Raw genomic sequence first — 11,366 nt, forward strand, 5'->3', positions numbered from 1 at the left:
GGGGGGCGCGGGAGGGGGGTGGAGCTGGCGGGGGAGCGGGGCTCTGCCGGCGGCGGGGGCGAAGACCCTGCCCGGCCACCGCGTTACTGCCGGCCCGGCTCCTTTAAGAGGGGGCTGGGCTCCCGGTGACCCCGCGTGATGTCCGCCTCTTCCTGGTTGCCATAGACACCGCCCGCCAGCGTCCCAAAATGGCGTCGCTGCTGCGGGAGGAGGTGTTCGAGACGCGCGGGCAGGCCCCGGCCCCCAGCAAGGACTTCTGCCAGCTGCTCGTCACCCGGCGGGAGGTGGGTGCCGGGCTGCCCGTCCGCGGGCGGGGAGCGGTGTCCGCCCCGCCGTTCTCCTCCCCTCACCTCGTGGTCGCCGCTTCTTCCTCCGCCCGGGAACGCAGGCAGGCAGGCAGGCGGCCGGGGCCTGCCCCCGGCTCCTGAGGCAGCAGCGGCTTCAGTGAGGGCCCGTCCTTGGGGAAGGGCGGGTGAGGAGCGGAGGGGCTCGCAGCGCCATGCCGGGGAAGGGCGGGGGTCGCCTATTAACGCCGGCAGGTAGCCACCCACCAGGCGCTACCACTAAGTGCTGCTGGTTTGGCCTCCGGAGGGCTGGGAGCGCCTTGCTGCATGCCGCCTTGGGATGGGGTGGCGGTAAGCGGCTGGGGAGCAGGTAAGGGTTTGCTACTAAAAAGGGTTATTTCCTAGCGTAGGCGAAAGTGTGTCTGGACGAGGAGCCTCTGTATGTGGGAGATGCCTTCTACCTCGACTATCCCAAGCCTGTGGAAAGGGCCTCTGGGTGAGGGCCAGAGGTAGGCGGGAAAAAAGATCCTTCAAAATGGTGACTTGGTAGCCTTGCGAAGAAGTATGTACACATCTGTGATTTTTGTAACCTTAAACTTAAGTCTACTCTCAGAAATGCCTCACAAATAAATGAGACGCTAACATTTAAAGTAAATAAATAACAAATCCTTAGGTAATGTCTTAGTATTTCTCCTAAGGAGAGACAAGTTTAGCTGCACTCTCGGAGGTGGGGGGGACACAATAGTCGAACATCTCATTCCAGGAAAATAAAATTAAACTGCCCATCTGCGAATGGGAAGACTGTGTATATTTTCCATATGGTACCTGAAGATGTTTAGGTGTCCTGTCTTATGGCTGTGTACATAACTGGTTTTCCAATCAGGGAAATAACCAATGCTAAATATCCCAGAAGAGATATTTTTTTGAACTTTTTTTGAAATGTGCTGCAAAATGTGCTATATGAACATTTTTCAGAATAATCTAATAGTAATCATCAGTGAGGAATATTTGACAGTAAATGAATGAGATTTAACAAATCTGATTATGAGTTCATAAGGTTATGAAATAAAAATGTAAATCTTCTATAATTTTTGTTTCATTTTGACCTATTTTTGACTGGGTTGACTTCGTATGTATAAGAGATGAACATAAAAGCATGTGTCACGCTGGACATACTGATTTAGAAGTTGTGAATTTTCAAAAACTTTTCTGAGAAAGTTTTTAAAATGTCTCGCTGGAACAAAAAAACAGCGTATTTTGAAACTAGGAGGAAGGTTTGGTTTGGTTTTCCCAAAGTAAACCAAAATAGCAAACATATTTTCTTCCAGGGATGAGGGAATTGTCAGGTTTGTAACGGAGAAATTAGAGGGAGGGGAAGGTGACAAACTGAAGTTCAGCTGCAATTCCAGGTGATTTGTGTTCTGTATATTACATACTCCTTCTTTTGGTCTCTCTGGTGCTGATATTTTCTTTTTAAGTCACCAGTGTCTTTAGCAGTTTCAGAAGGGGTTTTGGTTTTGTTCTCCTCAAAAGAAATGTAAGGTAGAACTGACAAGGCAACCTTAGGGAGCTTTGAGTTCCACCAATATTGAGACTAATTACAATGCTGCACAATAGCTGGGCAATACATGCTTTTCTGTAGCTGAAGTCTTGCAATGGGCCTGTCCCATTGACCTCATGGGAGTCACATCAGTGCCATGCTTGTTCATGGAGTAAGTAATCGAGTGTTATGGGTTTTCTACCATTCATTTTTACACTCAGATAATAAAAATAAGATGTTCCTTATTATCTTCATTTTTTTGGTTCTCATATCAGTTTCCTGTCAAATACTTCAGATATCTATTTTTGGTTTTGTTTTCAGCTGCCCAAATATATCTTCAAAACAAACCAAAGCCAGTTAACATAAACTGTGCAAAAAGCTTTGCAACTGTCAGTGGAAATAAGTTAAAATTATTCTGTAAATGTTTATTGTACAAAAGCATTACCAAGAAGTTAGTGTCATTGAAAAAGAACTGCTTTGGATCATTTTAAGAACTTCATTTTATTTGAGTATGATGTAGTGAACATATGTATTTGAATATATCACTATATCCTCTGAAGCCTATGTATCCGATTCCAGCAAAACTTCCCAATTCAATTGCATGTGAACTTGCTGAAAACAACTAACTTCACATAAGTAATTTCTGCAGTTTTAACTGTCATACGTGTAAAACTTCTGGATGCTAGTTAGCCTTTCTGCAGACTATGGAATCTCCTGAGAAGCTGTCTGTGTCAAAAATAATAATTGGAGGTACAGGCATCACTGATGTGCTCAGTTATGTATCATGTAAAATATATTTAGCCGTACTGTGTTAGCATCTAGGAGGCCTAGTTGTTGGTTTACATTCCCAATATACTATTTTGCAGTCTTCTAATAAATAATAGTCATTGCCTGAAAGACCTTACAGCCTCAGACTCCAACTTCGCACAGTTACATGAATGCTGAAATTTGCTACTTTGAATAGTCCCATTCTTCAAAGTCAGTGGTTTCAAAACAGTCCATTGTTTTTCTTTAAAAACAAAAAGGGAGTTTGTGGCTGCATGGTGGATTTGTATGAAGGCTCCCAAATTGCTCTGTGTGTTGCCCTACTTTGAATGGTCTACATGGTCTTTACATGAGCAGTAAATTCAGCTCCTTCAGGATGAAGTTACTAGTTTACCAGGCATGTCTTATATAGCTCCAGAGTGCATGTACCTGTGGTCATGGCCAGGAGTTCCAGGTATCAGCTGACTATCAAGTCAAACTGTCATAGAACCACAAATTTTGTACAAAAACAGAAGGTCTTAAGGATGTGTTAGGGCAAGAAATATAGTTGGATGAGGAGGCCATATCTGGGGGGAAAAGCAAGTCCATGGCAGCAGGCTTTGTGTTCAGACAAGTTGTGTGAAACATCTGTGGCTTTTGTTTAGCTCTTCCCTTATTCTAGGGAACTGATATCTATCTTCCATCATGCAGCGTGGTATGTTAGGGATGTTCTCCATGAAGGCATTTTTGAAGTCTGCTACTGCCTCAAGATCAGCACAGTAGGCCCAAAATGTTGTATATTCTATAACTAAAAATAAATTAACTGGAATTGCTGTAAATTAAAAGATGTCTCTGAGAGCAGAGTTAAGCATACACCAAGAAGTTTGCTGAAGCTAAGTATAGGACAGTAGTCAAATAAAGAGGACAAGACGGACAAAAAGGGTACCCAGAGTGTGATACCACAGGGCACATCCTCAGCTGTAAGCATGTGAATTATTTTTATTACTGCAAAAATAAATTGAAAAAAAGTTTATTTTATTACTTTCAACGTTGTCAGTTGTAATAATAACAAGGTGTATTCAGCATGTTTGTGTTTAACTTGAATCTAGAGAAACTAGAACACCTGGAAAGAGGAAAGCAGGGCCTGCTGTGGGCAAACAACATACTGGAAGCAGACAAAAGCAGAGACTACTTTGAACTTTTCTAATCAATCAAATGCAGCAATAATTAAAAAAAAAAATAGCTAGAAATACACCCACTTGTCTGTGTGGGTATACTTGTGTCCAAAATGTGACAAGGAGACCCTGATGGTAACTTTCCATTTTGCAGCAAGAGACAGCTGCCATCCCATATGCAAATTCAGTTTCAATTACATTTCAAAATTAGAGCTGTTAATCAGGACTTTATAAACAAAGGTATTGACTACAAAGTAGTGAGCATGCACTTCCATTAAGAAGTTAGGAAGGGAAGATTACCAACTAGTTTCTACATAAGCTACTTAAAGGAGGAAGTGTAAGAAGGGGAGAGCCTTGTAACTCATTGCAAATAACTCTTCTAAAAGTAGACTGTATAGAGGTACAGATGCATAAGTGAGTCTTCACAGAATACAGTTCAACCAGCTGGATTGTGTAGAAGGAGACATCTTTTGAACCATCAGTGAAGAGAATTTTTTTTTCAAGTAGCTATTTTAAGGCTGCAATCGTAACTTTACAAATGCAGGGAAACTATCCCGCATATTTCCCCTGTGTGGGCATCTACCAGTCCCACTGCAGAAATAAAAGACTGAAAGAGATGACTTCAAGTCATCAAGTCCTAGTCCCTGCTGTTTCATCCAGCCACATAATAGATTTTCATGGCATAAATGGGACTTGATGTGTTTCAAAGGTAGTGAGGCTTTTTTTGCCTTGCAACTTCACACAGAACAACTGCTCCAGATGATCACTTCTCTGATGGTTAGAAATGCAGTTATACAGACTAATTTACAGCTTATTTTGTGTGTGGATATCTTTTAGCTTGAATACTGCCCTTGAATGTAGGTAACAATGTTATATATGTGTATATACATGTTTGTGTGTGTGTGTGTGTATAAAAGTGTTATATATATTTAATAAATATGCCCTCTTGATAGGGTTTGTTTTGTTTTTTCAGTCTCCACTTGTGAAACAGGCTCTCTGCTTTCTGGTCACTTTAGTATCTTTTTGCATTTCTTCCCATTAGAACTTCTGTTCTTAATAATAATAAGTCTTATGACTGCCATGTGCAAAGGCATTGTTACTTCCCTGTGTCTTCTGGAAAATTCCGTGTGATTTAAATTTTAGGATTGTATTTAATTTTCTCTACCAAAATCACATCAGTGACTCTAGATCATCCTTTGATCAGTTATTATTCCAATGTCTTTCTCCTCTGTCAACTTTCAATTTTGGTTTATGGCAGAAATTATTTCTAATGAATGACTTTGCCATTTGTACTTCTCAATTTTTTATCCCCCCCCTGCCCAGGAGTGCTTTGAGTTGTTATGAAGGAGAAGTTGGTGTACATGTCAGGATAAACATACTGAATAGAAAAAACATGCTTGGCCATAAAACATGTACTAGGAATCCTGCTAGAATTCATGGGAACAGTGGATAGTTTTTGTTTTGTGTGAGTGCATGTAATATTACATAGAATGGGAACCTTTTTCTCTCAAGACTGACATCAAGGATGGCAACTTAACATATGCCTTTCTGCCTGCCTTTCACTGTAGATGTTTCTCAATCACTCTTGAAATGCCAAATTAATATCTGATATGCCAGTTATGATTTGGCAAGGTTTGTCACAAACAACAATAGGCATTATCTGTTTGTACAAAGCAAGCAATAAATCATATGGCTTCCAACATTAAACATAAGATGACTTCAGATAGCCACACAAATAACCTTTCAAAATAAAATTTCTTATAAATTGTCTACAGATTATAAGTACAGGTTTTGAAAAGTGCAAGAGAGGAATCCAGATGGTGGGGTAGTGTAGAAAAGGTCGGTCACTCATTTTGGTTGAACAAGGAATATAGACACCACCACCACCCCCACCTCAGAAAAAAAAAAAGTCTGGTGCTTAATGTGCTTATAGGACAGGCTGATAACTAGAAAGATGAAGCTGGTAACAAAAGAAACGTAATGGGAAAATGATCCACTCAACGTGTAATTAATACTAGCATCTGTCACCATTTAATGAATGCTGCGCTAATCAGAGGATTTTGTCATGTTAGTAAAATGTTTAGCTACTTACCCGTAAAAGACAGGCATCATATGTATACAAAACTAACGTCATTCTGTGCAGTATTCCGCATATGATCTGCTCATATAACAGTCAGGATAACTGAATTTTATCGAATATGTAACTGCAGAATTGTATGTTTTGTCAGAGATCAGCAGCTAGATTCTCTAACAAATATATACAGGACATCTAGATGAGCAAATAATGTAAGTAACTAGGCAAACAGTTCTGATGACTGTTCTTGTTTTTTACCCATTTACCCATCATTGCTCCTATTGTTTAGTGTTCACTTCTATATCTTAAGGCAGTTTCTGATTAAATCAATATATTCTGAGCACAGCATATTATTTTGGATACTGAGAACTACAATATTTTCTTAAAAGATCCTGTAATTCATTATTTTCATTTAAAAAATAAGGTTTTTTTCTGCCTTTTTTAGTTGTAAGTAAAACTTCTGAACCTACAGCACTTAAATCTTAAAAAACATTTAAAAAAAAAAAAGAAATCCCTTTCCAATAAACAACTTGATTCCATGTCAGATCTCTATAAATTCTAAATTAAAAAAAAAAAAAAACCAAAACAACAAAACTTAGCATTTTCAATAAAATTTTGATTTTATGAGACATTAATGAGTGACTGTTTTACTGGTTGTGGGTTGGTTGTTTTTCAGTTGTGAGTACCTTCAGGCTCTATTGAAACCTGCAAGGATAGTTCCTCCATTTTGAAAAATGATACTGTAAAGTTAAACTAAGTGTTGCCTTTGTATCTTGGGCTTGTTTTTAAGTCTTAATCATGACACTTGATATATAACCTATTTGATTGACAAAAGATGCCATTTGAAGTGCATAAGCCAGAGGGATTGGAGAAAAAAAAAAATTGACAGATGTTATTATAGTAATTAAGCTGAAATTAATTTCATGTTATATGAAACTTTTTTTTGCAAGATAAGTCTGATTTTTAAGTATAGATCTGTGGGAGGTGAACCTTTTTCAAAGTCATACTATTTTATTTGCATTTGAAACCTGAAGGATGCCATACCAGTTATTGCCTAGCTGGACCAATTCTATTCAAGTCTCTTCTTTGACATTTCAAATGGAGAATTTTGAATTCTTAACAACAAAAAGAGCGCAGAAATTTCTCTAAAGGGGATTTAAAAAATTATAGTTTTGTAATGAGCTATTTCCATAGAGGACTTTAATTGCATAAAACAACTTGTTGTTGTTGTTGTCTTAAATCAGAATTGTTTCAAGCATAGTTTGGTGACCAGGAGAAGGAAGCCATTTTGTTCCAGCTCAGGAAATGCTCTGTTATACTGAAAAAGTGTATTTCCAAAATAATTGAACACTTTCATGGTAATGGTATCACAGTATTAAGCAATTATTATCAGGAGAATGTTTGTTATGCCTAAAATACGTAGGGAAATCTCCTTTGCTTTTTTGCTGTCTCTAATTCAGATATCTAAGTAAACAGCAGAGCTGTTTGGAAAATGGAAATAACTTCTCTGGGGAAATAATGCTGTATTGGAAAACCATAAATATTGTTGTCAGGTATTTCTGTCCAAAGCTAAAATATGTTAGTTTAGCAATGTTGTGATATTGTGTTATAGTTTGGATGCCTGATAGTATCTCTCACTTCATCCGTAATGCACCACCTCTGGATGTATGCAGTTGCTAGAACTTATCCATAACGGTTTGGGGAAGATTTGAGGATTCTTCGGTCATGCTGCAACATTGAAGATGTAATCCAGCACAAGAACCCAACTGACATAGGAAAATTTGGACTTCTAACAAATGAAATGCAATTTGTGATGTGTTGCAGTAGCAACATTGGCATTTCAGGGCTTTCCTTACTGGTGGATCAAGGTTTCTCTGCAGAAGGCATCACATACAGCAATGTAAGTGGTGGGGCTTTTCCTTCCCAGAAGACTCAGTTCTCTCATGTTTTGGGTTGTTGTTTTGATTTTTTTTCCCCACGAACATTACTAAATGTGTAACCCTGTGAAACTTTCATTTATGAATTTGAAATTAGAGATATAACTGATACTGAGTCCTTCAGTGGTTATTACCTGTGAATTTCAGTTGTTTGTGACCCTACAATAATTCAGTACTGTCATGTGGACTTATAAAATTCCTTTTTCAATAGTGGTTGAGCTGTCATTTGAAGATGCATTGGAATATTCTCATATCAATTTCAATTAAGGTACATTAAAGATAATAAAGTAATTTTAGTTAATTATCTGTTAGCATTATTTGCTATTAATCTAGTTTTCTGTATCAACTGGTAGCCTAGAGAGGAATTTTTTCTTTTGTCTGGGCTGGTTTTTGTCCACTTATAACTAGTCTTTAGTATGCAGCCAGCAGTATCACGCTGAATTGCAATGGTTTAGCTCCCATTTTATTTTAAGTTTTATGCATGCTTTAATATTTGTGGCTTTCTTCAAAGGTATCATGCTCGATCTAGTTCTACCTGCCAAGAATGATTTTCAGGTCATGAAGGTGTAATAGTTTCTCAAGGTAAGCAATCACCACTGTCTTCTGCTTAATTAAGTAAATGTTTCCTAAGGTACCTGAGTGTCTGTTATTTACATGATCATTATTGTCAGTGCTTGTTCTTCCAGAGAAAGATTTAGTTATATTCTTCACTTGCCTTACTTTAGGTAGTACATCCCTTATCCCTGTTGCTCTCTGTCTTGGGAAACCTCAGGAGTAATTCTGCTTTTGTGTTACCAAAGGTAAGTTTGTGTTCCTATCTGTTGTCTTGTTTCTCTTCTTCCTGCTTCAAGTTAGAAAAATAGTTATTTCTTCTTTTCTGTTGCCTTTAACTAAGAGCAATTTTCTTATTTTTGACATACACAGCAGCATTCATCATGAAGAACCATCAGATATGTTTACTTGACTAGGTGTACCATATATTTTACACTTTGTTCATTTATCAAAAATCAATTAAATGGACTCAGTAGTCTGTTCAAGGGAAGGAAGAAGAAGAGTAGAAGGCAAAGCTAGAAAAGGATCAGGATTTTTATCTCAAGGTGTGCTAGGCTATGAAAGGTCTTATCTAAAGATGCACCAGTGTAATTTAAAGTTTGTTTTTAAACAAACTTCTTAAAGCTGGTGTCCTGGTTTCAGCTGGGATAGAGTTAATTTTCTTTCTAGTAGCCAGTATAGTGTTATGTCTTGGATTCAGTATGAGAAGAATGTTGATAACACACTGATGTTTTCAGTTGTTGCTAAGTAGTAGTTATACTAAGTCAAGGATTTTGCAGCTTCTCATGCCCAGCCAGCAGGAAGGCTGGAGGGGCACAAGAAGTTGGGAGGGGACACAGCCAGAGCAGCTGACCCAAAGTGGCCAATGGGGTATTCCATACCATGTGATGTCATGCCCAGTATATAAGATGGGGGGAGTTGGCCTGGGGGGGGATCGCTGCTCAGGAACTAACTGGGCATCAGTTGGCAAGTGGTGAGCAATTGCATTGTGCATCACTTGTTTTGTATATTCCAATCCTTTTATTAGTATTGTCATGTTATTATTACTATTATTATTATTATTTTCTTCCTTTCTGTTCTATTAAACTGTTCTTATCTCAGCCTACAAGTTTTACCTTTTTCCTTACGATTCTCTCCCCATCCCACTGGATGAGTGAGTGAGCGGCTGCGTGGTGCTTAGTTGCTGGCTGGGGTTAAACGATGACAGCTGGTCTAAACTGCTCTATGGATGCTTACTGTAAAGATTTACTTGATTTTGATTGGGTATAAACTAAATCAATTTGAGTTAAATTGAAATAAGCCTAAATTAAACCAAAGTAAAAGTGCCTGCAGCTTTTGGATGGACTTTGCTAAATTAGATTAAAATTGTGCACTGGGTGCAACCAGTGTAAATGTCATTTTTTGGATGAAACCTGAATGAGACAAATTATCTGGAGCAGTGTAGTAACTAGAAGAAAGAACATTAGTGCACAGCAAACTGATTAAAATCATTTGTCGAAAACCACAAAATGATATGGTAGAACCAGAAGTCTAGGAGAGAGTGTCTGAAGCTAGAGGATGATTGTGAACAATAGAGTAAAAGGAATGACAACAGATGGGGATTGCAGGCAAGAGAAGCTGTTTAGCTGGAAAGCATCAAAAGAGCAAGCAGATACTTGTGACAGAAAATTCAATGTATGTTTTTAATATACATGCACATCAAATGATTATGACAACTGATAATGAAAGGATAGATTTCAGTATTCGCTAAGTTGGTGCTACAGCTGAATTGTGGCGTTGTTCCCTCCTGTGCAGTTTACAGTGAGACTGAAACCTAGAGGTAACAAGTGTTAAGTTTAATGTAAAACCAGTAATTAAAATTGAACTGGACAAAACTAGTGTTTGAAGAAACAGAAAGAAAAAAAACCCCACCTTTTCAGAGAGCATGCTACCTGTAGTACTGAGAAAAAGGGCATACTTGTCACCACAGATTTTTCTGAAAACTGGAGATACAGGTAGGAATCAAGTATATTGAATACCTGCACAACGTGATGGGTTCTTTAGTGTTCCTGTCGTTTGATCAGGTGAAATTAAAGCTGTAAATATACTGCAAGGAACTTTGAAAAACTCATTGAGAGTGTTAGTCTGTTCTTAAAAAGTGTGTTGAGATTTTAGGGGCCAGCGCAATAGACATTTCTCAAAATTCAGAGTAAGAGATGTCAGTGCTGAAAGTGAGCTGACCATGTAAGAATATAGGAAAACAGTTTTCAGCAGATACTAGATTAAACTAGTTGCATATATATACAAATCAGGATAATAAGAAGTATCCAAGAAGGGAGCAGTGGGATGATGGAACTAAGACTTCATCTGTAATAAAAAGGATTGCCAGTGATGTGCACATGCTCTGCTAAAGGAGATGCAGATTCTATAGAGAAGGACTTTCCGTTTTAACACTGCTGGACTTTAGGACTTTTTATACACATAGCAGGGAGTCTGACTGTTTGGGTTTTTTACTCTAATGAAGAAGAAAAAAAGAAAAAAAAAACAAACAGAAGAAATTTTAGGACCTGAAATTGTAACAAGGAGACCTTGAAACTGAAGTAAGGAGGACGAAACTAAAAGAAATAGTTTCAGATGAAACCTACCCGTGTCTTATCCATATAGAAAGGAATGTATGTCTTGCACTTAGCCAGCATCCTTTGTTCTGTTAAATAGTGGAATAATCTCTTTGTGGCAGTCTTATCTAGGTCTGCCTGTTTAATCGTGTTAATAAATGGCAAGTATCATGCTCATAATTGAAGACTCTGATCCTCAAGAGTAATTTTTTATTCCCTCTGATAGTGTTGCTTTCCCCTCAGCACATACCTCCCCTCCCTTCTGTATTGTCTCTCACTCTTCTGCTCTTGTATTGTTTCCTCTGATCTGTGTGCACAAGTCTGTATAAAGGTGGCACTTAGGCTGCAAACCACCTGTGATAAAGACCTTTAGCTTTTTTGTTTTTTGCTTATTTTCTCGCCTTTTTATTTATCCCCCCCCCCCCCCCCCCCCCCCCCCACCTCCGCCAAACCCACACGTCAACGC

General features: G+C 38.6%; 1 protein-coding gene across 1 annotated transcript in view; it reads left to right on the forward strand.

The window, feature by feature from the left end:
- The first annotated feature begins 188 nt into the window (after positions 1-188).
- Positions 189-11,366, forward strand: part of FBXO36 (F-box protein 36) — a 30,658-nt gene continuing 19,480 nt past the window's right edge. Inside the window, exon 1 of the mRNA XM_010568424.1 lies at positions 189-284. Coding sequence (XP_010566726.1) covers positions 189-284 — 96 coding nt within the window. The remainder of the gene's footprint in view (positions 285-11,366) is intronic.

This window comes from Haliaeetus leucocephalus, unplaced genomic scaffold, assembly GCF_000737465.1.
Source record: "Haliaeetus leucocephalus isolate CR32 unplaced genomic scaffold, Haliaeetus_leucocephalus-4.0 Scaffold240, whole genome shotgun sequence".
Classification (NCBI taxonomy): Eukaryota; Metazoa; Chordata; class Aves; order Accipitriformes; family Accipitridae; genus Haliaeetus; species Haliaeetus leucocephalus.